The sequence below is a fragment of the Lepidochelys olivacea genome (genome assembly GCF_965140295.1).
Source record: "Lepidochelys olivacea isolate rLepOli2 genome assembly, chromosome: 6".
Lineage (NCBI taxonomy): Eukaryota > Metazoa > Chordata > Testudines > Cheloniidae > Lepidochelys > Lepidochelys olivacea.
Window position 1 is genome coordinate 10,173,048 of NC_140416.1, and position 26,422 is coordinate 10,199,469.

The 26,422-nt window shown below is 54.0% G+C and overlaps 1 protein-coding gene across 3 annotated transcripts; it reads right to left on the reverse strand.

The window, feature by feature from the left end:
* Window positions 1-224: 224 nt before the first annotated feature.
* Window positions 225-26,422, reverse strand: OSBP (oxysterol binding protein). Of its 3 annotated transcripts, none has more exons than XM_084631897.1 (14): window positions 25,984-26,419; window positions 12,648-12,856; window positions 9,631-9,881; window positions 8,224-8,422; window positions 7,600-7,702; window positions 7,227-7,281; window positions 6,670-6,801; window positions 6,218-6,463; window positions 5,867-5,987; window positions 3,827-3,930; window positions 3,440-3,535; window positions 2,665-2,837; window positions 2,167-2,387; window positions 225-2,073 (listed from the first exon to the last, which is right to left on the reverse strand). In XM_084631897.1, exons 1-14 carry the CDS (start codon window positions 26,298-26,300, stop codon window positions 1,931-1,933), a joined length of 2,370 nt encoding a protein of 789 aa, XP_084488023.1. In that variant the 5' UTR covers window positions 26,301-26,419; the 3' UTR covers window positions 225-1,930. The 3 variants fall into 3 exon arrangements, with proteins under 3 accessions (XP_084488023.1, XP_084488024.1, XP_084488022.1); XM_084631898.1 differs by lacking the exon at window positions 25,984-26,419 and adding an exon at window positions 25,123-25,172; XM_084631896.1 differs by having other exon boundaries at window positions 225-2,387; window positions 25,984-26,422.

Sequence of the window (26,422 nt, forward strand, 5' to 3'; positions counted from 1 at the left end):
CCAGGTACACAGATGAACCTACTATAACCAGAGGGGGAGGGGACTTTGGGACCAACATCCTGATTGCCAGTCCCTGTGCAGAAGCAGCCAGCCACAGAGACAGCCCCAAGCCAGGGACCAGTTCAGCCCCAGCATCCCAGCTGGGCAGGAGCAGGTCTACATACCAACCCAGCCAGGAGCTGGTCTCTTCAGTGAATCAGCTGGCAGTGACACACACACCCCCGTGGGGCTTTCAGGTTTTTTTAATTTAGTTGTTTTCTTGGAAAAAAAAAAAAAAAGAGAAAAAAAACAGTAAGGCAAAAAACCCAAAACTAGAAGTGGAGGGATTTGTTTTAGTTTTTTTTAAATCTACCAGTGTCCCTCCCATGGGAATCCAGGGCCCATGCCCCCTCTGTGCCTCCTCCTGCCCCAACAAGCAGGGATCAGCTAGCACTGGGCTTGGCCTCATCTCACCCAGCCGGCGAGAGGGGACCTGCCCCGTCCAGCCAGCAGTCTATACGAACACTGCCCCCTCACCCGGTTGGCAGAGGTGGTGGAGTCAAGGGGGGAAAAGAACGAACCCAGAATGAAACATACAAGGAAGGCACCTCAGTGTGTGATTCTCAGCCAGGTTCAGGGCTGCAGAGAGACGCCCCTCTGATTTTGGGGCTGGCCTGTTTCCTGGCCCTGCCCGATCCTCTCCTGCTTTGGCAGCACCTCTGAACCTCAGGATCCAACTGTGGCCGCTATCAGTGCCTCCATCCTTCCTGCTGGAAGGGGCAGGTGACTAACATGGGGGGGGAGTGGCCAAGTGGAGAAGGAGGGATGCTATCCCAAGTCAGCAGGGCCCTAGCCCAAAGCCAGTATGGCTCTGGGCCCAAGCACCTCCTCCCCCTCTCCCCCAGACCAGTGCTGTGCCTGAGGGGCTGGGTGGGAGCTCTACAGAGCATGGGTACTCACTGTGCAGGAGACATGAGATGTGGGTGTTACAAAAATGAGACCCACTGTGGGAGGAGGGGGCAGAAATCAAACAAAATATTAGCTCTCTCTACATATATATAATATACAGCTATATAACAGGCGCTCGCTTGGCCAGAGGGATGCTCCACCCCCACCGCAGCTCCCCACCTTCCAGAGTGCACATGGGGAGGGGGAAGACAGTGGGGTGGGTGCCTCTTGGCGGGAGAGGAGGGGAGAGCAGAGGGGGTGGGGGTCTCATTGCCCACAGCCCTCTCTGAAATCAGACAGAAAGTTCAGCAGACACTGCCCCAGACAGGGTTCTCGGAGAGCAAGGCCAGTCACAGCCTCATCCCCTGCTCCGGGATGGAAGAGGAGCTATGGCTCTGCATTGCCTGCCACAACATCCCTCCGTCTCCATGGGCACTCACCAGGCTCCCCCAGCCACTTGGGTGCCCCTAGCTCCTGCCTAAGGGAGGAGAGACTGACCCCTCCCCACCACAATAATGAGATACAGGATATCCCCAGCTCCCGCAAACAGCCCCCCACCCCATGGGAAGTACATTGGGAGGCTTCTGTTCTGTCCCACAGCCCCATTGTGTGCATCCCCTTGTCTAAGGGTGTTAACAAGGGCCAGTCCTTTTCTAACAGCTCCAGAGCTCTTCCCTCCCACAGCTCCCGGAGGAGTCGGGCTGAGCCAAGCTGGACAGACAGACAGCCGCGTAAGGGAGCTGGGGGACACGGCCACCTGGGGCACAGAGCACCAGCCCCGGGGATCTAGACATCAATGTCAGTGTCAATCAGCTAAGGCAACCCAGCCAATCACCGCCACTGGCTTTTGCTTGTGGTGATTGATTCGGAACGAGCGATTGGTTAAGACAGACAGACACTCGAGGAAAGCGCTAGGCAAGGAAGTCACATGATCGGCTGCTTCCCTTCAACCTCCATCCTCTTTCCTTCTCTTCCTCCTGCTGCTGATCCTGCCACTTCCAGCTCAGAAAATGTCCGGACACGAGCTCCAGTCCTGCTTCTCTTTGCTCTCCCAGTATCCTCCCCGGTACACGTGCGCCAACTCCTTTGTAACAGGGTCCTTCTTCCGCTCGAACCACAGAGCCTTGTAGGGGTCGTAGGGAGCGCCTGGAGGGGGAAGGAAGATTGGCGGGAGGGGTGTCAGACACACCAGCGCCGCCTGGGGCGAGGAGAGGGGCAGGGAGCCAAGAGTTTCCTTACCATCCTCCGTGGCCTTCATAGCCTCGGCCTCGCGCTTCTTGCGGGAGATGCGCTGTTTCTCCTCCAGCCGCTGCTTCTCGGCGTTGGCCTCATCCCAGCGCCCGTTCTCCATCAGCCTCTGGTCAGGCCGCAGCCGGCTGTCAGTGGGGGCGGTGCCGCTCTCGAGGGCGTTGAGCGTCAGAGCCAGCTCAGAGAAGTAGTACATGTTCTCCGCGTTCTTCCTGTGCCGAGGGACAAGGGTGAGACACGGCCGGGGTACGCGACCCCTGAAGATCCTGCCAGCATGGCGTCCTCCCTCCAGCCCTGCGGCCTGCTCCGCCTGTGGGGAAGCGGTTCCCTGTCCCATGGGAATCCCTGATCTCTGCACTGGAGGGCAGAGATGGCAAGGCGTGAGCCGGCACCTGCATCTCAGACAGCCCAGAAGGAAGCCGGGGCTATGCTGGACCATCTAGCCCCCAGTGTCTCCGCCACACCCCCAGCCCAGCAGCCCTCACTCACGGGAGGGGGTTCCTTTTCCACAGCAGGACCCGACTCTCCTCGGCTCTCTGCCTCCCCTCAGCACCGTTCTCCCCACTGCCTGGCAGCACCTTGAAGCAGTCCATCTTCTCATCCCAGGTGCCCAGCAGGACAAAGTGCACTTTCCCCGAGAGGTCTGTCACCTCCCCTGTCACCTGCCGGGATGGAAAGTACAAAGTGTGGCACTGGGTGCAGCTGTCTCCCCAGCCACCCAGCACAGGAGCAGAGAGATGGGGAAGTTCCCATATGAGCCTCTAGTGCCACTCCCAGCAGCCAAAGCCAGCTGCAGGAGCCAGAAATTCACCATATTCCACCCCCTTCCTCTCCATTAACCCATCATTCTGCTCAGGAGTTCACCAGATTCCTCGCCCCAGACCCACTGCGCCCTCCATGGATTCCCCAGATCCCATCTACCCCCAGCCCCGTTATCTCCGCGCTCCTGACCCCAGAGGAACAGCTAGTTGGGACTGGAGCTGAGCCAGCAATACAGGGCTGGTTGGGCAGGTCACTCCCCAGATGTAGCTGCCATGTCACACCCCACGTGCTGCCCTCTCCTTCACCTGTCATGGGGCAGCAGCTCACACAGGTCCTTTCCCATCCTGTCTCCCCCTCTGCCCCACAGCACCTGGCCCTTTTGTTCTCTCCCCTCCTCTATCCCCCAAGCCCCTCTCCTGCACTGCCCCGATGAGCACTGCACCCTGCTCGGGGGTGGGGGAGGAGACTCGGGATGAGGATGAGCCATGAATCCCCCTCTTACCTTCCTGGCCACATCCCGGGAAAAGTAGCTGTAAGGAACAAACTTGAGATTGCACTTGTCGCCCGTCTTGTGATTGATGATTTCGATCTCACCAGACTGCAGGGGAGTAAGGTTTGGGTTAACTAGGCTCAGCAGCACTCACGATGCACTTTCCAAGCCCCCACCCCCATGGTAGTGATGGGGAAACTAAGCCATGGCTGTTAGGTGCCTAGCCCAAGTCACACGGCTGGGAATAGAACCCAGGGGTCCTGGCTGCTGCTGTACAACCCGTTCCTGGACTTACTTGCCCCTGTTCCCATCCACGCTGCTGCAGGACTGGGAACAGAACCCAGGAATCCTGCCTCCCAGTGCTGCCACGTGAACATGTTCCCAAACCCGCCTGCTCACCTGGTCTATCCATAGCTTGCCCACTATGATGTTGTGCACTGTGGTGGTCACCTTCTTCCATGTGTAGTGATTGCCGGAGGAGTGGAAGATGCAGTGGATGGTACCTAGAGACAGGGAGGTGGAGGTTGGAACAGCCGTTAGCAGACACCCCCTCCGCGCTGGGACAGGACGAACTCCACCCACCCACGCTGCAGAAGCAGTAAAAATGGGGGAAGGGAATGGCCAGTCTAACCCCAGCGGCTGCCTTACAATGCTGCAGACAGCACACACCTGCGCCCATCCAGGCCTCCCGCCCATCTCTAGAAGAGCCCCCAATGCAACACGAACCTGACTTCACCCAGCCCAACACTTAACAGCAACCCAATCTGCTTTTATCCTACAGTCACATGCGCCATGCAATTAGGAAGTACCAAGCTGGCTGTGTGGGGAGCTCCCAGCTACTCCAGCCCCAGCCTCTCCCAGAAGAGAGCACTGTAGGGAGCGGGGGATGGGGAAAGCACTGGATTTGAGGATGTCCCTGCAGGAGCCATAACACTGCCGGGCTCATTTGTTTTCCAATCTCCTCAGAGGTGACCAACTGCGTTCACGCAGCGGCACTTCCCTTTACTTTGGTGGTTTCAGCCCGATGTGTGTATTTGCCGTTATGTCTAACACGGTTTCTGGACAGATGCTTGTGCCATGTAACCAATTCCAGGAAGCAGCACACGAGCAGCAGCCAGGGGGCTGAAGGACGGGTCCCAGAGCATGTCTGATTTCTTGCACAAGGGGTATAAAAGAGCAAGACACTCTCCAACAAATACTGCAGACGCCTATTTCTCAACAGCTTATAAGCAGCTTTCCAGATCTCCAATTGTACAACCAATCCCCCACCACTCTGGGGTTACCATCCAATTGACTAGAACGCCCTCAGACCCATGATATTCACTGTTCCTTCCACTGGCAAAGAAACTCAGACAACGTGGCCTACTGGACCGGGCTGAGAGTCAGGGCACCTGGGTTCTAATCCCAGCCAATGTTCCCTCTAATTTTTTACATCCATGTGCAGAATGAAGTTTGTTATGTGCACCAATATGGAAGTGATGTGCGGCGGGCGTGGGGCCGAGGGGCTCAGAGGTGGGGCAGAGGGTTGGAGTGTGGGGAAGTGAGGGCTCTGGCTGGGGGTGCAGGCTCCGGGGTGGGGCCGGGGATGAGGGGTTCAGGCTCAGGGCTGGGGCAGAGGGTGCAGCCAGGGATGACAGGTTTGAGGTGCAGGCTGCCCCAGGGCTGCAACGGGGAGAGAGGACTTCCCCCAGCCCTCTCTCACCGCAGCAGCTAGTGGCTGGGGGAGGGGCGCCTCTCCCTGGACTGGCAGCTGCAGCAGGGCTGGGCTGGGCGAGGGGCGCCTCTCCCCGCCTGCGTGGCCCTTTTATAGCTTGCTGCATGGTTGCGCAGCTTAGAGAAAGCTTAGCTCCCAGCTGTGCCCCAGTCAGCAGGGTGATCTTGTATAAGTCACATCCCTTCTCTGTGCCTCAGTTCCCCCCTGTAAAATAGGGGTTGTGACCCTGATCTCTATGGCTGAAAAGCTCTAGGTCAGAGCTAGGTGTTATAAATGTCACCTTAGTTGTGTGGCTGGGGTTAGCCTGCTGCAGTGGCACTTGCTTCGTGCTTTCCAAGCTCCCCACCAGCTCAGGCCATTCCCACTATGGAAACTGAGGCATGGCAGCTGGGTGGCTTGCTCAAGATCACTCTGCAAGGCAGTGGTGGAGTGGAAATGGATCCCAGAAATCTGGCTCTCCAGTGCATGTTCCTGCGATGGGCTGGGGCAGAAGGAGCACTGAGCTGGGAGAGGAGAGGGGGCATCATCTTCACCACACTCTACCATCCTCCTTCCTGGGCAGCTGACAACACTACAGGAGGGGCTGGAGACCCTCGCTGGCACATAGGGTAACAGCAAGGGGAGTGGAGATAGAAACCCCCACTAAGGGGCCTGGGACACTCTGCCATGGCTCGAGGAACCCTCCCTAGTGCCTAGCAGTAGGGATGCTGGTGGCCAGGACTCACCGAGGGGCATGATGGATATGTATTTGCCACGGAATTTGCTGGTGATTTTGATCTCCTGGCGAAGCGTCCAGCCGTGCTTGGAGTGAGCATGGTGGGCAGCAGCGGGAGGGTGGTGGCTTACCTGGGAGAGATAAGGGAGAGAACGAGATAGTTGCCAAGGGACCTGTGCCATTACTTGCCACTCCCAAGCCCAGCACCTGGCTCTCTCTAAGAGACACAACTGTGGGGCCCTGGGGTTGGGTAGAGAGGGATGGCAGCACCAGGAGCTCCAGCTGGAGGAGATCTCTAAGGAGCCCCAGCACAGACGGCATGGCAGCCTGGCTTGCCCTCTAGGGCAGAGGCTGTTCACACCTGCTCGCAGAGGGAGCGGTAGCCGTTCTCCTCCAGCCGGTCCAGCTCGAAGGTCTCCCCCAGGAGAGGGTTGAATGGCTTGCTGGTGCGGAAGACGGTGGTGGAATAAGAGGAGACTGTGAAGGCGGCCACGTAGCAGAGCTGCTCCAGGGAGCTCTCGCACTTGGCTGCTCGGTCCAGCAGCTCATGGTACTCCAGGTCCTCGGTGAGGCGCTGCAGCATGGACAGAGGCTCGTTGAAGTTCACCTGGCAGCAGGAGAGAGGAGTCAGAGACAGGAGAGGAGCCCAGGATCTTGGCTGCCCAGGGAGCCGCAGCACTGGGAACCTAACAACCTTAGATCAATGGGGCTCATCAATTTGCAGCCTCAGTCCCAGCTGTTCCTCAGAAAACTGGAGGTCACCCTCTTTCAAAGGATTAGCCCCAGAGCACCCCCGCAGGCTGGGGGACTCACCGGCATGGGGATCTTGGAGAGCTCCTTCCCAATGCAGTTCTTCATGATGCTCCACAGGTTGAGGCTGTAGTTCGGCTTGTTGGGAATCCGAGTTCTCTTCTCCTTTTTTGTGTCCTCTGGCTGATGTTTGTACTGAGGGCAAGACCATGCTGGCATGACCAAGGGAAAGCCAGTCTGCAGGCTTTCCTGGCCCTGCATGACTTCTTCTCAGTCTTGACTCCTTCCCTCCCTTCATGTCCCTCTCTCTACCTCCAGCCTCCTTCCATGCAGCTTCCTATGCCTGGGACACCCTGCTTGACCAAGTCCACCAGATCTCCTCCCACTCCACTCCCAGAAGGCCTAGTTCTTCCCCCACTCAGCTTTCATGCACTCCCATACCCACAGCCCTGCCTGTCAGGCCCTTGGCTTCATGCCTGCTTAAAGCACCCAGCAAGCTCAAGTCAACAGTGCCAGGAACATTCCTTGGGATATCTGCCCATGTCCCCCAGACAGCTTCTCTCTCTCTCTGGGGGCTTCCATCAGCAACAAGACTGTACCTGCCCTGGGTACAGAACTACCTGCTCGTCGAGGCTGATGTCACTGCTGGCGCCGCTGATATTGCTGCCGGTGCGTCTACAGGAAGTAGAGAAAACAAAAGTCAGCACATTGCACCCCTCAATGCCCTCCCTCCCCCAAGCCATCAGAGGCTTTTCTCAGTCTGATGCGCATTGAAGAGCAAAGGAATGGTACAGGACATGGCAGGGAGGTGGAGAGGCCCAGGCCATGCTGATAGCTACCCCTCTTCATCACAGTAACCTACAGTATGGTGCTTACCAGCAGAAGCAGAGCTACATGATCATCCACAGATGTACGCGTAGGGAAGGGGCATCCTCCCTGCTAGGCAGAGGAGTAGGGAGAACGATGCCCAAGACTCAGCCCGAGATCACTCACTTGTGGCCCATGCTCTCCGGCATGGTGATGATCTCCGGTGCATCAAAGAACTCATTATCATCATCTTCGTCGCTCAGGTCTCCTTTCCCTGGGCAGCATTCATCTGCAAGAGGGAATGGTGGCAAGCTATACACGAGAGTCTTCAGTCTCCATCTGCCTGGAGCCCAGCAGGAGGTGCTATGGGAAGCAGGGCAGCAGTGCTGGCTGTGTGGGGACCTCCCAGCTATTCCAGTCCTGGCCTCTCCCAGCAGGGGGTGCTACAAGGAGCAGGGCAGGAGTGCTGGCTATAGGGGAGCTCCCAGTTATTCCAGCCCCAGCCTCTCCCACCAGACCAGAGGGCACTGTTGGGAGCGGGGCAGCAGTGCTGCTTTTGGGGTGAGCTCCCAGCTACTTCAGTCCTGATCTCTTCCAGCAGGAGCAGGGCAGGATCACTTGCTGTGGCAGAAGCTCCTGGCTACTCCAGTCCCAGCCTCTCTCAGCAGGGGGAGCTCTAGAAGGGAGCAGTGCATAACGATGGAGATGCCTGAGAGAGAGCTCCCAATCCCACCAGTCCTTGCATCACCCAGCAAGAGCAACAGCAGACAGCTGTAGTGCAGCCTCGGGGAAGGAGCCCTGCCCTCTGACCTTTAGCGGAGCCCCCGCTGCGGGGAGTGCTGGCTGGCAGCACGGTGGCCCCTCGGAAGGCTCTCTCTAGATGATTGTGCTGCTTGGCCAGTTGCTCCAGAGTCTCCTCCAGACGGATGCGCTGGTCTCGCTCGTACTGAAGGGACTTCTGCCACTTCTTGCTGTGCGTCTGCGCCAGCATCAGGAAGTCTCGGCAGGCCTGCAAGGAAGAGCACAGGTCACTGCCACAGCTCTGTACTCCACCCTGCCCCGGAAGCGCTGCCTTAGAGGGGTCTGCTCAGCATGCGTTGGTAGGCTCCAGATGCCTCTTATTCCCACCCGGGGCAATGCTGCCCCCTTGTGGACAAACAAGAGCTGCAGGGGAATTTTCAAGCCATTGGCAGTGTCCCAGCCACCACCCCAGCTCAAGTGGCCTTGTAGCCACCCAGACGATAATTCCTTCTGGCCAGTCAAGACAACATCTTCCTTGTGAGCCCCTGTGCTGAGGTTCTGAAGACTAGAGGCAGCTCTGAGGCCAGAGACTCCCTGGCAAGTGCTTGGCAGCTTACAAAGCTGGGACAGCAGGCAGAGAAATGGAGGGGGCTCCCAGCTGAAGCCACCGTTGGATCAGTCATTTGAGCGAGCATAGATCCACATTTCCCTCACAGCCCCAGCTCCCTTCTGGGGACCAGCCCATATTGGGAACTTCCCACACCCCACATCCTATAACTGGGTTCCCCATCTCCCTCTGACACCAGGGCGGTGATACCTCAACCCTCTATGGCCAGATGAGCGATCACTGAACCATGCCTTCACTGGCCTCTTAGAAAATCACAGAGCTGAGCTGGAACCGTTCTCCATGTGGAATCCTGCCCCATCCCCATCCCTTCCTACGTCCTACTGCGATCAACCCCCAGCGTGGCACACTGTATCAGGCTGCCTGGTGGGCAGAGAAGAGGTGTAAAAGGGTGCAAGGGATTTACATCCTTTTACACCTCTTCTCTGCCCACCAGGTGACCCAATTCAATGTGCTGTGGCAGGGGCTGATCGCAATAGCCACAGAAGCCCTAGATAGGCACCGCAGGGCATTCACCATAACAGGGAGGGCACGTAGGCCACAGGTGCTCGTGTTTTGCCCAACAGAGGGCTCCGATGGCAATGCAGGAACCCGTAGTTTACCTGTACTGATTTACAGAGGACAATACATCTGCCCCCTGCTCCAGAGATCGCCTTCACTGCAATAGTGATCAGGGCCTTATTGTGTTGCACAGACCCAGGCCATGGCTGCTTGCCCCACACAGCACATGATCCAGCATGCACAGTTCTGCACTGATCTGAGAAGCCTCTCCAATCTGGAGCAGTGCACGCTGGGGTGTGTAATCCCTGCAGTTCCCATGTGCTCCACCCCCCGCAGCTGGCCACACTCACGTTGATCATGGCGTTGGAGGTGATGCGGAAGAGTGTGGCTCGCTCGTTGACCTGCTTGATCTTCTCGTTGCTCTCGGCGGGCAGCTTGAGGGTCTCCAGCTCGCTGAGGGAGCGCTGCAGCGCCGTGCCATGCTTGGCAATCAGGTCGTTGCACGTGCTCAGGTCCTCCACTTTGCTGGACAGGGTGCGCAGTGTGTTCTGCAGCTCCGTCTTGTCTGTCTGTGATACGGACTCTTCATCACCCGACTCATCTGGGGGGGGAGGGGGGGTCAAGGACAAGCCACATCACATCCAGCCAGGAAGGGATACTCAGCACCGACCAGCCAAGTGTGTTACCAAACCCTCCCCTGCTCCCCACACACGGTCAGCGCTTCCTACATTCTGTCTCCACAAAGTGATGGTAGTGGATTGGACAGCTCAGGGGAAATGGTGCCTCATCCTGTCCAATCCAGCTGGAGGTCAGTAATGATTGACAGCAGCTGTCATCCAATGGCTGCTCAGGTTGGAATTATAGCACCTGGCTGGGGCCTCAGCAGTGGGGACTGACCCTAGGACCTCTTTTCAGAGTACCAGCCGTCTCAGTCTGTATTCGCAAAAAGAAAAGGAGGACTTGTGGCACCTTAGAGACTAACAAATTTATCTGAGCATAAGCTTTCGTGAGCTACAGCTCACTTCATCGGTTCTCAAACCATAAGCCACTCCTACCTGGACTAAAAGAGCCAGCTCTGTTAGCCATGGCTCCATCTGTGGCCCAGCCACCGCTGGTGGGCACAGAGTGCCAGGCTGAGTGGCTGTGGGTTACAGAACCACTGCTAGTGACCCATCCATGCTGGCAGCTGGGCTCCCGTACTGCAATCTACATAAGCCACATCACAAAACTTCAGCTAGCGCTCAATGCAGCAGCCCAATTGCTTGGCAAGAATTATTACACCTATGCTCCGTGCCAGCTACCAACATGTCTCAGCTCCCGGTTCTACCCTCGGAGCAGACTGGACGCTGCCTTTTCCACCCATGTGACATCTCAGCAGCTGAAGTCCTGGAGCCCTGGTTGAACTGTTAGGGCAGAGCTTCAGCAGACAGGAGCTTTTGAGCTTCCTTCCTTGGTCTAACAGCACATGTCTGCTCACCCACAGGCCATAGCGTAAAGCTCACCTTGCTCCCCAGACAGCTGAGAAGGGGCATGGATTTGGAGTTAAAGACGGAGAATATTTTTACTCCAGACAGGCTATTTGTTGCGCTCTCCTCTATTTCAAAACAGAATCTGAAATGATTATTCTAAAGCCAGGATGACAGTAATGGGCAGGGCTGTTCACTGCATAAGTGGCTCCAAGAAGTCTATCCAAGACACTATCCAAGTCCAATACACTATCAGAACAGATCAAGCCAGGAAATCTTAAGGGAAAGATCTGATCTGACCATGTGGCTAGCTTGCTGTTTAACACACATCTTGTATGAGAGTCAACACTAGGGTATATATTAGAACTCAGAAAACAAAGACATTTCAGGAATACCAGAGCCCCGAATCTTGGAATTCACGGTTAGAGATGGCAGAGATTGTAATCAAGACTTAGCATTGTCAAAGTCAGTAAAGACATGACAGCTGATCTTTTAGTGGTCTACGTTGTCCTGAAAAAAGAAAAAAAAAAAAAGAGGTCCAGAAATCCCAAGCAGGCCAACGCAGAGCTACATTAAATAACTGTATTGGGGGTCGCTCCCAAAGGCACTACTCAGGAATGATACCTCACTGTGCTGGCAGCTGTACATACTGTCCCAAACAGATATAGCTAATCATTTGCTATGTCCATAGGGGCTAATCTGGAAAAGGTATAGAAAAATTGGGATATTCTCCCCCCGCCTCAAAACTGCAAGTAATCTTTCATTTTCCAGACCTGTTCCATCATTTGTTCTACGTTACATGGTGCGAAAGTGACAGCTGCCATTCAAGCAGCAGTCAGAGAAGACCTGGGATTTTGTATTAAGGGAGGTAACAGCTGACACTATTAGAGAGGTTCAGAGACAACTCCGATTGTCACACACAAAACTCAGCCCCTGGGTATGGCTGGACACCTACCAAGGGTGCTGATTTCACTTTCCTGAACATTCCAAGCAGCGGCTGCCTGAGTGTGGAGAGCCAATGTAAGTGCATGAGCAGATCTTTATGTGCATTCATGCCACAGCCCCAGACAGCGCGAGGCGGTAGCTGAGCCACAGTCAGACCCCCGTGTTCCCATGGGAAATAAAATTCAGTGGAGCTAAATACATCAGCCCAGGGGGAAGAACGGCCTCAAACGCCTCTTGCTGCAGAACACAGCAGCTTAGCCATGGGATGGGGAGCCAGGCAGATTTACGATACAGAAACAGGGTGTAGTTGTGGAGATACAGCTCTACCAGAGATTGAACAGCCTACTGGGTAAAGCAGGGTCCATCTGCCCCTTATGCTAAAGCAAACTGGAAGGCAACGAGCCCCCAGGCCGTGTGTTGCCATGGGGCATCGGGCACGCAGTTCAGCACTGAGCAGTGACTGGAGAACCATGGGCTTGGTGCTGGGGAAGGCTGGAGACGCGTGGTCTTTGCCCCGAGGAGCTGAAAATCTAAATAGGATGGAACGAAACATGCCAGGAATCCCAATTGTAAAATTGTATCGACCCCCACGCTACACATCACATCCCTAAAATGGAAAGGTGATTGGTATCTTGGGGTGAAGCGTTTGGTGCTGCTTTCAGGTGCGAGGTTCTCATCATCTGCAGCTCCCAAGAGAGCTCCGAGCAGGTAGCTAAAGGAGTTGGGAGATCCAATTACTTAGGGGTCTCAGATCCCGCCTCCTGACACACAGCACTGCACCCTGGGACCCTAAGCCCCACCTAGGAGAGCACTCCCTCCCCTGAGAGGAAGGGAATTCAGTCTTCATGTTCACGCATTCCTAGCTTCCCCCAAGTCCTCTGCACTGCACCACCACTGGGTCCCTCCCTCCTCTTCCACAGAGCTCCCTCGGAGAAGCCGCGCATGGCACCACTTACCTGATTCAGCCAGCATCTTGACAGCCTTGGCCTTGGCCAGCTCCAGGGCCGTGACCCAGCGCTGCCGCTCCACCTCTGAGCTGGCCTTCAAGTGGTAGGTCTGTGCCCCACCGTTGGAGATGATGAAGTTGCAGGAGTCCTCCACAGTGATGTTGGCTGTGGCTAGGTTAATGGTCCCACGACAGGTGTGACGCATCTCCGCTTTCGATCTGCAATTATGGTGGAGAAGGTTGGGGAACAAAGGCAAACAATGGGTAACCCAAGTCAACACTGAGATGGGCATCACAGAACCAGACTGCTGGCATGTAAAATTAAGACAGTCAGAGGAGTTTTTAAACTAAGGGCTGGGGGAAAGCCGACAGGTCATGCTAGTGGGGGAGTGGTTTTATATGTGAAAGAAAGCAGACTGAAATAAAGTAAAAATCCTAAATGAATCAAACTGTACTATAGAATCTCTATGGATAGAAATTCCATGTTTGACTAATCAGAGTATAGCAATAGGAATAAACTACTGACCATGTGACCAGGATGCTGACGGTGCTTGTGAAATACCCAGGGAAACTAGAGAGGCTGCAGAAACAGAAAACCCAATAATAATGGGGAATTTCAACTGTCCCCATATTGACTGGGAACATGTCACCTCCGGATGGGATGCAGAGATAAAATTTCTAGACACTATAAATGACTGCTTCTTGGAGCAGCTAGTCCTGGAACCCGCAAGGGGGGAGATGCAATTCTTGATTTAGAACTAAATGGAGCACAGGATCTGGTTCAAGAGGTGAACATAGCTGAACCACTAGGTAATAGCAACCATGGCGTAATTAAATTTAACCTCCTCGTAGGGGGAAAAATACCAAAACAACAAGCCACAGTAGCATTTAACTTCAAAAAGAAAATTACACAAAAATAAGGAAGATAGTTAAATGGATATTAAAAGGAACAGTTACAAGAGTGAAATGCCTGCACACTGCATGGAAACTTCTTAAAAACATCATAATAGAGGCTCAAACTACATGTATACCCCAAACAACAGAAACAGTGAGAGGACCAAACAAAAACAATGCCACCATGGCTAAACAGTAGTAAAAGAGTTGGTTAGAGACAAAAAGACACCTTTTAAAAATTGGAAGTCAAATCCTTCTGAGGAAAACAGAAAGGAACAAACTCCGGCAAGTCAAATGTAAAAGTATAATTAGGCAGGCTAAACCGGGGTGGCCAACCTGTGGCTCTGGAGCCGCATGCAGCTCTTCAGAAGTTATTATGCGCTCCTTGTACAGGCACCGACTCTGGGGCTGGAGCTCCAGGCGCCAACTTTCCACTGGGGGGCGGGGGGGGGGGGCGGGTGTGTGTTCGCTCACTGCTCAACCCCTGGCTCTGCCACAGGCCCTGCCCCCACTCCAGCCCTTCCCGCCCCCTCCACTGAGCCTGCTATGCCCTGCTCCTCCCCCCTCCTCCTGCATGCCAGGAAACAGCGGATCGGGAAGGTGGCTCTGGGAGCGGAGGGGGGGCTGCTGACATATTACGGTGGCTCTTTGGCGATGTGCATTGGTAAATTCTGGCTCCTTCTCAGGCTCAGGGTGGCCACCCCTGGGCTGAACAGAATTTGAAGAGCAACTAGCAAAAGATTCAAAAACTAAACAGCAACTTTTTTTTGGGGGGGGGGGAAGTGCAGGGGAAGCAGGGACCCTGCCAGACTCTCTGTGGGGCCACGGGATGATCCAGGCGCTGAAGCAGCATGCAAGGAAGACAAGGCCATTGCAGAGAAACTACATGAATTCTTTGCATCAGTCTTCACCGGAGAGCATGAGAAGGAGATTCCCACACTAAGCCATAGCGGTAGTCTGTAACCTATCACTTAAATCTGCCTCTGTGCCAGGTGACTGGAGGATAGCTAATGTAACACTGACTTTTAAAAAGGCTTCAGAGCTGGTCCTGGCAATTGTAGCCCACTAAGCCTAACTTCAGTACCAGGCAAATTTGTGGAGACTATAGTAAAGAACAAAATTATTAGACACATAGACGAACACAATATATTGGGGAAGAATCCTTCTGTAAAGGAAATCATGCCTCACCAATCTATTAAACTTCTTTGATGGGGGTCAAACACGTGGGCAAGGGTGATCTAGTGGATACAGTGTATTTGGATTTTCAGAAAGCCATTGACAAGGTCCCTCACCAAAAGCTCCTAAGCAAGCCAAGCAGTCATGGGATAAGAGGAAAGTCCTCTCATGGACCGGTAACTGGGTTAAAGATAGGAAACAAAGGGTAGGAATAAATCATCAGTTTTCACACTGGAAAGAGGTAAACAGTGGGTTCTCCCAAGGATCTGTACTGGGACCAGAGCTGTTCAACATATTCATAAATGGTTTGGGAAAAAAGGGTAAACAGTGAGGTGGCAAAGTTTGTAGACAAAAAATTATTCAAGATGGTTAAGTACAAAGCTGACTGAAGAGTTATAAAGGGCTCTCACAAAACTGGGCAGGTGGGTAACAAAATGGCAGATGAATTTCAGTGTAGGTAAGTGAAAACTAATGCACACTGGAAAACAATCTCAACTATACATACAAAACAATGGGGTCTAGATTAGCTGTTCCCACTTAAAAAAGAGATCTTGCAGGTATTGTGGATAGTTCTCTGAAAACATCTGCTCAATGTGCACCGGCAGTAGAAAAAGCTAACAATGTTAGGAACCATTAGGAAAGGGCGATATAGTAAGACAGAAAATATCATAATGTCACTATATAAATCCATGGTACACCTGCACCTTGAATAAAGAGTGCATGTCTGATCGCCTCATCTCAAAAAAGATAGATTAGAATTGGGAAAAGTACAGAGAAGGGTAACAAAAATGACTAAGGGTCTGGAACAACTTCCATATGAGGAGAGATTAAAAAGACATGGGCTGTTCAGCTTGGGAAAGAGAGGACTAAGAGGGGAGACGACAGAGGTCTATAAAATCATGAATGGTGTGGAGAAAGCGAATAAGGAAGTATTTATTCCTTCACATAACTCAACAACCAGGGGTCACCCAATGAAATAAATAGGCAGCAGATTTAAAACAAACAAAAGGAAGAACTTCTTCACACAATGCACAGTCAACCTGTGGAACTCTTTGCCAGGGGAAGTTGTGATGGACAAAAGTATAATCTGGTTCAAGAAAAATTAGATAAGTTCCTGGAGGATAGGTCCATCAATGGCTACTAGCCAAGATAGTCAAGGACACAACCCAATGGTTTGGGCGTCCTAAGCCTCTGACTGCCAACAGCTGGGACTGGATGGTTCACTTGATAATTGGCATTGTTCTGTTCACCCCATCTGAAGCATCTGGTGCCAGCCACTGTTGGCAGACAGGATAGTGGGCTAGCTGGACCATTGGTCTGACCCAACATATCTGTTCTTATGACATGGCACCATCTCAGCAGCCACCTGTTCCCCCAGCATCCCATCCTCTTTCCTAGACAGAACTCCAGCCAAGGAGGAGAAGGTGGGGGTTTTGAGACCTTAGCAGCTTCACCCCAGAATCAGCGAGAGAGGTGGTTGTGGAGTGCCGGGCACCCCATATGCTGGTGGTTTATTCTGATTTGAGCTCCCTGCTATGTGGACATTATTAACCAGGTCTCTTCTCTGCCAGCTTTCACTAGCATATGGCAAGCTCCAGAGGCATTTCTCTCCGCCTCCCATGCCACCCCCCACATTGGCAGTGGCTCCCAGTTTGTTCTATTAATGGGCCAGGCCTATCCCCTTTTAAGAGTCTGGGTGGGGAGGCTTTTCTATGCTCATGTGATCTCTACACTGGCAGGCATTTCTATTAATAGGGCAACATCTTGAACTTCATAGAACGGCCTGATAATTTAGCCCAGCCAGCCAGCCGCACACTAGTCAAGCCAGATGGCTGGGGATTTTATGACAGGTTTCAGAGTAACAGCCGTGTTAGTCTGTATTCACAAAAAGAAAAGGAGTACTTGTGGCACCTTAGAGACTAACCAATTTATTAGAGCATAAGCTTTCGTGAGCTACAGCTCACTTCCTCAGATGCATATCGTGGAAACTGCAGCAGACTTTATATATACAGAGAGAATATGAACCAATTCCTCCTCCCACCCCACTGTCCTGCTGGTAATAGCTTATCTAAAGTGATCATCAGGTGGGCCATTTCCAGCACAAATCCAGGTTTTCTCACCCTCCACCCCCCCCCCCCACAAATTCACTCTCCTGCTGGTGATAGCCCATCCAAAGTGACAACTCTTTACACAATGTGCATGACAATCAAGTTGGGCTATTTCCTGCACAAATCCAGGTTTTCTCACATCCCCCCCACCCCCATACATACATGTGAGAAAACCTGGATTTGTGCAGGAAATAGCCCAACTTGATTGTCATGCACATTGTGTAAAGAGTTGTCACTTTGGATGGGCTATCACCAGCAGGAGAGTGAATTTGTGTGGGGGGGTGGAGGGTGAGAAAACCTGGATTTGTGCTGGAAATGGCCCACCTGATGATCACTTTAGATAAGCTATTACCAGCAGGACAGTGGGGTGGGAGGAGGTATTGTTTCATATTCTCTGTGTATATATAAAGCCTGCTGCAGTTTCCACGATATGCATCTGAGGAAGTGAGCTGTAGCTCACGAAAGCTTATGCTCTAATAAATTGGTTAGTCTCTAAGGTGCCACAAGTACTCCTTTTCTTTTTGGGGATTTTATGTTCACTGCTGGGACTCGGCCAGACTGGCGAGCTTTTGGGGGTGTTAAGCCCCAGGTGGATGTGGCTTCACAGAGTTCACACAACAGTCTTCCGCCCCCAAAGTAAATATTAACCAAGTGGACTAGTGAATTTCCGGCCAGCCACATCACACACTGCTGTCAACATGCCCAGTAATGCAGGGAGCGGAGCATGCACAGAACACCCACCACCCAGCAGGAAATTCCAGAGCTGGCCAGGGGAGATGTCCCTGCTAGATCCTGTCCTTTGATCTCACTGATTGGGTAATAGTGATGGGAAGAGAAAGGCCCCCAAATAGCCATGGCAGAATTAGCATGGCTGGAAGGGTGGGTCCTCTCTTGCCCCCCCCCCCATTAAGGTCAAGGGATCTCCCTTCCCCCCCTCCATATGCCCCCTGCTGGCTCAACTTCACTTTTAGCAAGAACACACAGCCTCCCTGCCCTGAAGGTCACATGAGCTCTTCAGCAGCCAATCTAGTTATTCACGCTGCAACCTTTCCCTCCCCCACCCCAGCTCAGGATGAGTTCAAAGTTCCCACTGTATCGCTGTGGTACAATGCGGGGCCATCTCCCTGCCTGCATAACCAAGCAACACCTAGGCAGCCAAGGGCTGGCACACACTCACACCTTCCCCCTGGCCTTGGCAGCTTACAGCTGGCACACCAAGGAAGCTGATGTAGGTCACCCTCTTGGAGATGGGGGAGAAGACAACATGGGGGTGAGCTGCTTTATCTCAGGGGCTGCCACTTTTCCTGAGCACTCTCTAAACCCTGGAAGTCTTTGCTCGAGAGCATCAGACAAGAAGGCTGGGGGAGGGGAACTGTGCATTCTGCCCTCCCACACCCCCAGCTGTGTAACATGAGCTTGTGTTGCCAGCTATTCTTACCCTCCAGGCTCTAGTTACTCTATGAATAATACAGGGCTACCTAGAGGAGAACAGCTAACAAGCAGCCACCCCACCCTGGGTTCAGCCAGGCTGGGCGCCCTTCCTCTGTGTTGTCACTTTAAACAGTTTATAATCAAGATGCCTGCCTGAGACATAACTCCTGAACCATTTTCCTGGGACTTTTCTGAGATGCCATAGACCTGGTGTCAAGGGTGGGGAGGATAAGTCACCGCCTTCTGAGGATTTAAGCTTTCATTTATTTACGAAATGATGTTTCTAGCCCTTAAGGTTGGGAAGAAAATCCTCCCAACATGACCAAATGCAGGGCTGCCTTCCTGAGGCTGCAGTGTCTCTGCTCATGGCTTTCCTGAGCATCAGCAGAGTGACATAACAAGATGCTGGTCAGTTTCATAGCTAAAAGAAAAGGAGTACTTGTGGCACCTTAGAGACTAATCAATTTATTTGAGCATAAGCTTTCCTGAGCTACAGCTCACTTCATCGGATGCTTATGCTCAAATAAACTGGTTAGTCTCTAAGGTGCCACAAGTCCTCCTTTTCTTTTTGCGAATACAGACTAACAGGCTGCTGCTCTGAAACCTGTCAGTTTCATAGCTGCCATTCCCAGCCCTCTGGACCACAGTGAGGGTCTCAAGAATCTGTCTCAGCTACTTGCACTTACATCACCATCTGAGCACTTCACAATCTAACATTCCCACTACACCCCGGAGAAGCTGGGCAGTGCCACTCTGACATCTGTAAAATAGAGACACACACACAGACTTCAGAGCAGCAGCCGTGTTAGTCTGTATTTGCAGAAAGAAAAGGAATACTTGTGGCACCTTAGAGACTAACAAATTTATTTGAGCATAAGCTTTCGTGAGCTACAGCTCACTTCACCGATGCATCGTGACTTGCTCCAGGTCACACAGGGAGTCTGTGGTAGAGCCAGGATTTGAACCTATGTCTTTCAAGTATCAGGCTAGTGCTCTGACCACTGGATTGTCCTTCTCCCTTAGGCTGCTGCTGAGGAAAGATATGAGCAGAAGCAGGCCTTGTGGCAGGCCCTCAGGAGGACCCAAAGCAATAAAGCAGCAGACTGGTCTACACCTAAAAATTACATCAATCTGGCTACGTCACTCAGGGCTGTTAAGTTCCATGTCTACTGTTGCAGTTAGGTCAACCTAACCTTCTGGGGTAGATGCAGCTAGGCTAATAGAAGAATTCTTCCATGGACCTAGTTGCCACCTCTAGGGGATGTGAATTTCCTACCTCAAAGGAAAACCCCCTTCTCGAGTCCAGGGCTACAGCAGAGTAGCTGCAGCTGCAAACCCCCCTCTCGAGTCCAGGGCTACAGCGATAGGGTGACCATATTTCTTAAAGTAAAAACAGGATGGCCAGGGCTTGCCAGAGCTGCCCCCACCCACAGGGCTCGCCCGAGCTGTCCCCAGAGCCACCCTCCCCATGCCACCAGGGGCTAGCCTGCCAAGCCCTGTGCCGCCAGCAGCTGGGGCTGACCTGCTGAGCTCTGTGCAGCCTGGGCGGGGAGGAGGGGTCAGCTCTGAAGGCAGCACTGCCTGCCAGCATCACGTTTCTCCACTGCTGCTGGAGGGTTACGCTGCCTTCAGCTGAACCCCGAGCAGCAGCCGCTGCTCTCTGCTCTGCCTTGCAGCTGGGACAAGAGCCCAGTTTTGGTGAAAAAGTAGGGACGGCTGGGACAGATTTGAAAAAGGGGACTGCCCTGGCCAAATTGGGACATATGGTCACCCTATACAGTGGGGTAGCTGCAGCTGCAAAGCCCCCTCTACAGTACAGTGCTACAGCGGGGTAGCCACAGCTGTAGCATGTGTAGTGTACCCATAGCCCCATACACTCACACCTGAAGCAGCTAGGAGGCTGGGGTAGAGCAGAGTACTGAGAGCCCAACAGTCAGGAGATGGAAGAGGGGGGGTAGGGCCGGGCTTGGCAGGAAGAACCACCCCCTCCCTCTCTCTCCAATCCAGGCCCCTGGTAAAGTTTTTAACCCTTGTGGAGACTCTGGGGCTCAGATGTCAGCTACAGGCAGGGTGTGCAAACAGTTTTGTTCTACCTGAAAATATTTACTATGCAGGTGGCAATGAAATTACTTCCTGGCTGCCCAAACCTAAGCATGCAAAGCCAGGTCAGATGGGAGATGTTCAGCGAACCCTGAGGTGCTACAACAGTGGTTCTCACACTTTTGTACTGGTGACCCCTTTCACATAGCAAGCCTCTAAGTGCAACACCATTAAAAACACTTTTTTATATATTTAACATCTTTATAAATGCTGGCGGAAAAGCAGGTTTTGGGGTGGAAGCTGACAGCTCGCGACCCCCCCATGTAATAACCTCGTGACCCCCTGAGGGGTCCCAACCCCCAGTTTCAGAACCCCTGCACCACAAACAGTAGTGTGAGCAATTCAGGAAGGCATGCCCTGGAGGAAATAGTGACTCAAGGCCCCAGTGTGGTGGTGGATACGGGGCTGCACAAAGTGCTGATGTAAATGGCCTTGGTGATTCAAATCTTATCACACTCCCCACCAGAACCTGGGCATGTTGGCCAACTCCAATTCAGTGATCCCTGAATCCAATCTAAACACCACTTTGAGATCCTTCAGGGAAGACGGCACTGGAGAAAGATTTCAGTGGGTTTTTACAGAAGGTTCTAACTTGCTCACCCTGGTACAGGAGAGCAGTCCTTATTCCCACCCCAGCATCTTGGAGGGCCCAGAGCACAGAATCCCTCCACCCACACGGTAGCACTTTACTGCCTAGGTACCCACAAACAGCCAGACTGAGCAGCACTGTTACACAAGGAGCAGACTGGAGCTGCCTCAGAGTTCCAAAAGTCAGAGGGGGCAGGAGGTGCACATGGCCCCTCTGGCTGGGTGGGCGATGCCCTTGCTACCCCACTCACCCAAACAGAGAGGTTGCTTTCCACTTCCCTCCTGGTGCAAGGCACTAGAGGGCTGGACTGACCACACATCCCCTGAGCTTACACCTCACTGATCCACGCACTTAGAACAAGAAATATTTTGTTTAAAGCTCAGATTAGTCCCCAGAGTGGGGAAGGAACCCAGGAGACGTGTTATGGACCAACTGCCATGCCGGGGGCTGCTGTGCGTAGCCTGTGATTCTGGGTAGGGTGTCAACCTAGGGGATGCAGGGCAACGTACAATGGGCTGCAAGAGGCTTAGGGTTAGCAGCTGCCAGTGCTACTTATAGGTCACTAGCTCAGTGTGTGTGTGTAACCCAGTTTAGGTATGGAAACGAGGTGCCATCTCCCAGTTTGGGGAAGGGGAATTACAGGCTGGCAGCAGGAGGGTTTTCCAGCAGCTCAGGATGCCCCAAAACTGAGCTGAACAAGGGAATGTGAATGATGTCTGCTCAATTCTCTACCGGCCAAATAGCAGAACGGTGTTGAGCGAGTGCACAGACTTAGAGTTGGCCTCCTGGCCCTGAAGTTTCCTAACGGGCACCAGCCACCAACCAAAAGAACAATGGAGTCACCCTCCCGCTACTTTACCGAATTCTTGGGGCTCTACTCAGCCAGCTGGGCCTCAGAGGGAACATCAGGAAGAGAAGGCCTCAGTACATAGGGGTTATGATTGAGTGAGAGAGGAGGAGAGTTCAGATGGGGCAGCGACTGGCAGTGAACCCCTCATCTGTAGCAGCATTGCTCCAAGGAAGGGATAACATGGGGGAATCTCCCCACTGAGTGAGGGGAAATTCTGGCCCCGGCAGTAGCTCAGTGAGGAGGAGGGAGGTGACTCTGAGCAAGAGGGAACCCCAGTCTCTGCAATAACTTAGGAACCATTTGTCCAGCGAGCCCAGTTAAGGTGACTGGGCAGGGCAGCCCCTGTACCTTTGCTCAGTAACTCTGGCTGGGTGAGTGCTGGGGGGAGGGAGCAGACTCAGCAGGGGGATGGGAGATCTCTATCCAGCAAGAGTTTGGGCAGGCATCTCTCTACCTAAGTATCTCAGCACTCTGAATGCTCATTGCTTTTCATGAGAAGAATGTCCCCAGGACAAAAGACATCTCTCTTGCTGGAGTTATCTTTAGCAGCTGAGAAGCCCATTGATCTTTGGGGGAGGAGGGGGTCTCTCCCTGGGACAGGGCTGAGCCAGTTGTTGTACCAAGCTCTTATCTAGTAATTTCATCAGTAGATCTCAAAGTGCTTTACAAAAGTGGTCAGTATCATTACCCACATTTTACCGATGGGGGAAACAGAGGGGAAATGATTTGCCCAAGGTGGTCCAGCAGGCCAGTAGCAGAGCTGGGTAGAGAACCTAGGTCTCCTGAGTCCCTGTCCAGTGCTCTATCCACTAGGCAACACTGCTCTGCTTGTAGCTGGAATAGCTCAGCAACCTGTTGCTCTGGGTTTGGATGGGGGAGGGTGGCAGTCCCAGGGAATAAGTGGAGTGAGTGGCCCTGGTCGCCCCCATATTTATAACAGACCATCAGCCCATTGTGCTGGGTGGAGATATGGAAGGGTTTGTCTTTCCCTTGGAGGGCAGGCAGGGGAGGGAGTTCCCATGCCCAAATACCTACGGTAGATGAGGAGTCTGCTGCTCTGTTTGGGCATCTGGTTGCCCATGTGTTTGTAGTAGCTAAGGAACCCACTAGTCTGGACGTGTGTCTCCTTCCACAGATGCTCAGGAGGTAAGATCATTGTATCTCTGTTAGTTAGAAGCTCTTTGCACAGAAAAGGGGATGGGAGTAGATCTCTCCCACAGGAGCCTCAGTTAGGTTTTCCAGTGCCAGTGTTAGCTGAAAAGCCCATAGCTACCAAGAGATGGGGATGGGATGGAATCTCCTGGAAGAGGATCTATTTGCTGGAATTTGTAACAAGGACAGAGGGGGTTTCTGGTTAGTCATCCCCAGTAGCTGACTGCTCTGGGGGTAAGGATAGGAACTGCCAGACTGGATCAGGTCCAAGGTCCATCTAGTCCCATACTCTGTTTCAACCAGTGGTCAGCACACAAGAAGATGTAAGAACGCTGCCATGGCAGGAGAGGGATAATCTGTCTCCTACCTTAGGCCTCCTCTCATCCTAATAAGAAAAGGAGTACTTGTGGCACCTTAGAGACTAACCAATTTATTTGAGCATAAGCTTTCGTGAGCTACAGCTCACTTCATCGGATGCATTCCTGATGAAGTGAGCTGTAGCTCACGAAAGCTTATGCTCAAATAAATTGGTTAGTCTCTAAGGTGCCACAAGTACTCCTTTTCTTTTTGCAAATACAGACTAACACGGCTGCTACTCTGAAACCTCTCATCCTAATAAATTTCAGACTTAAGCCAATCTTTAATATCCCTTCCAAAAATCTTTAATTAATCGGGATGTTCTTAATCTCCATATAGCTGTCCAATCCCTTTTTGAATCTTGCTAAATTCTGAACCTCAGTGACTTCATGTGGCAGTGAGTTCCACAGGCTAATACCACACTGGTGTGAAAAAAGTATTGACTTTGAATGTCCCTTGGTCTAGTGTTAGAAAACACGGAGAACAGAAGCTCCCAATCTCCCCTTTTCAAAACCAGTGATTATTTTATAGATTTTTACCATGACCCTTCTCATTTACCTTTTCTCTAAAGTACCAATCCCAGTCTTTTCAATCTCTCTGCCTGGGAGAGTTATCCAGGCCTTGATCATATTCATCACCTTTCTCTGAACTCCCTCTAGTTCTGCTACTATCTCTCTCTACAGGGGTCTTGTTGTACAGGAAGATCCCTGATATTTACAGCAACCATGGAACCTGGTGCTCTTGGGAAACTCTCTCTGCAGGGGTTGCCACCAGTACCTGTAACTGAGGAGCTCATTGCAAAGGTGGGGGGGGGCATGACTGGTGTCTCTTCCTAAGGGTAGGTACCTGTAGCAGCAGATAAGCCCACTGTTCAGGGCATAAGCAAGGGGGTCCTCTCTCTTTCCCTAGGGGTTTTGAGTCTTCCTCACATGTGGGGGCAGGGACCTTGCTACCTGAAAAAGTCTGTTGGTTTACGTACTTATCTGGCCCATCATCACCACACCCTTGCAAGGCAGGGTAATATTATTTGCAGTTTACAGATGAGGCACAGAGCATCTGGCTTCTCCAAGGTCACACATGGAGTCTGTAGCACGGCAGGGAACTGAATGACCCAATCCAGTCCTTTAACTACAAGAACAACCTTTCTTGTGAGGGGCAGAAGGGGAGAACTCCCCCTACTGGGAAATAATCACTATCTGAGTTAATGTATAAGTCTTTTGATGTGAGGACAGGAACTGAGCAGCTTAATGCTACTTTAGGAGAATGTAAAAGGGGCCCTTCCCAGCAAGCTCTAGACAGGGAGGGGGATATAGAGCAAGAGATACAGTACCCGAGGAACCCATTGCTTTGGGTGGGAAAAGGAGCCTCTTTGTTGGGACATCCCAGGCCCGGAGAAGTATCAGTGTGAGGGAAGGGTTGGGATAATAGCTGCAGAGCTAAATCACTCTCCCTAGGATGGGGTCCCAATGGGAGGCAGTCCCCATGACCTGCAGTAGCTTGGGGGAGGGAGGCCACGACACAGTGGTGAGGAGACTGTCTAGCTCAGAAAGGGAAATAGGGATTTCCTTGAAGCAGCTTAGGACCCCACTGCTGTCAGGGGAAGGGTCTCACCCATAGCTCAGGAGTTGGGACGTACCACTGGGGGTGGGGCAGGGACTCAGTCGGCAGGACCCATCTCCAGCGGGGTGTAGTAGGTCAGCACCCATTGCTCTGGGGAAGGTCAGCTCACAGAGCACAAATGAGCTCAGGGTCTCACCTGTAGTGGCGCCGCCGCAGCCCATCGCTATGGGGCAGGAGGGCGGGGCCCGGCCCGGGGGCGGGGTCTCACCTGTAGTAGCTCAGCAGCCCGTTGCCATGGGGCAGGAGGGCTGGGGGCGGGGCCCGGCCCGGGGGCGGGGTCTCACCTGTAGTAGCTCAGCAGCCCGTTGCCATGGGGCAGGAGGGCTGGGGGCGGGGCCCGGCCCGGCGGCGGGGTCTCACCTGTAGTAGCTCAGCAGCCCGTTGCCATGGGGCAGGAGGCCTGGGGGCGGAGCCCGGCCCGGCCCGGGGGCGGGGTCTCACCTGTAGTAGCTCAGCAGCCCGTTGCCATGGGGCAGGAGGGCTGGGGGCGGGGCCCGGCCCGGGGGCGGGGTCTCACCTGTAGTAGCTCAGCAGCCCGTTGCCATGGGGCAGGAGGGCTGGGGGCGGGGCCCGGCCCGGCCCGGGGGCGGGGTCTCACCTGTAGTAGCTCAGCAGCCCGTTGCCATGGGGCAGGAGGCCTGGGGGCGGGGCCCGGCCCGGCGGCGGGGTCTCACCTGTAGGAGCTCAGCAGCCCGTTGCCATGGGGCAGGAGGGCTGGGGGCGGGGCCCGGCCCGGCCCGGGGGCGGGGTCTCACCTGTAGTAGCTCAGCAGCCCGTTGCCATGGGGCAGGAGGCCTGGGGGCGGGGCCCGGCCCGGGGGCGGGGTCTCACCTGTAGGAGCTCAGCAGCCCGTTGCCATGGGGCAGGAGGGCTGGGGGCGGGGCCCGGCCCGGCCCGGGGGCGGGGTCTCACCTGTAGTAGCTCAGCAGCCCGTTGCCATGGGGCAGGAGGCCTGGGGGCGGGGCCCGGCCCGGGGGCGGGGTCTCACCTGTAGTAGCTCAGCAGCCCGTTGCCATGGGGCAGGAGGGCTGGGGGCGGGGCCCGGCCCGGCCCGGGGGCGGGGTCTCACCTGTAGTAGCTCAGCAGCCCGTTGCTCAGCACGAACCAGCGCCGCTGATACCCTTTGATGTAATTGGTCCATTTGAAGAGCCAGCCCTCGCGGGCCGACCCGGAAGCGGAGCTGGCCGACCCGGAAGCGGCTGTCACCCCTCCCGGGCCCGCTCCAACGGGGCATCCTGGCCCGCCGCCGCCCGGTGCCGGCGAGGGGAGCGGGGTGGTCGGGCCGGGCCCGGAGCCTCCGCCGCCTCCCGCGGCCGGTGCCGAGGGTCCGGGCGCCGCCGCTGGGCCTGTCCCGGGCCCGGGACCCGCCGCCCGCAGCTCTGACATCTCGCGCCGCGTCCGAGAGCTCGTCGCGCCGGAGCCCAAGTGCCCTGCCCCCCTCCTTTCTCCGTGCGCTGCGCCGTCACCCGCCCCGCGCTCTGCCCATTGGCAGCGCTACCCCTCTCCGG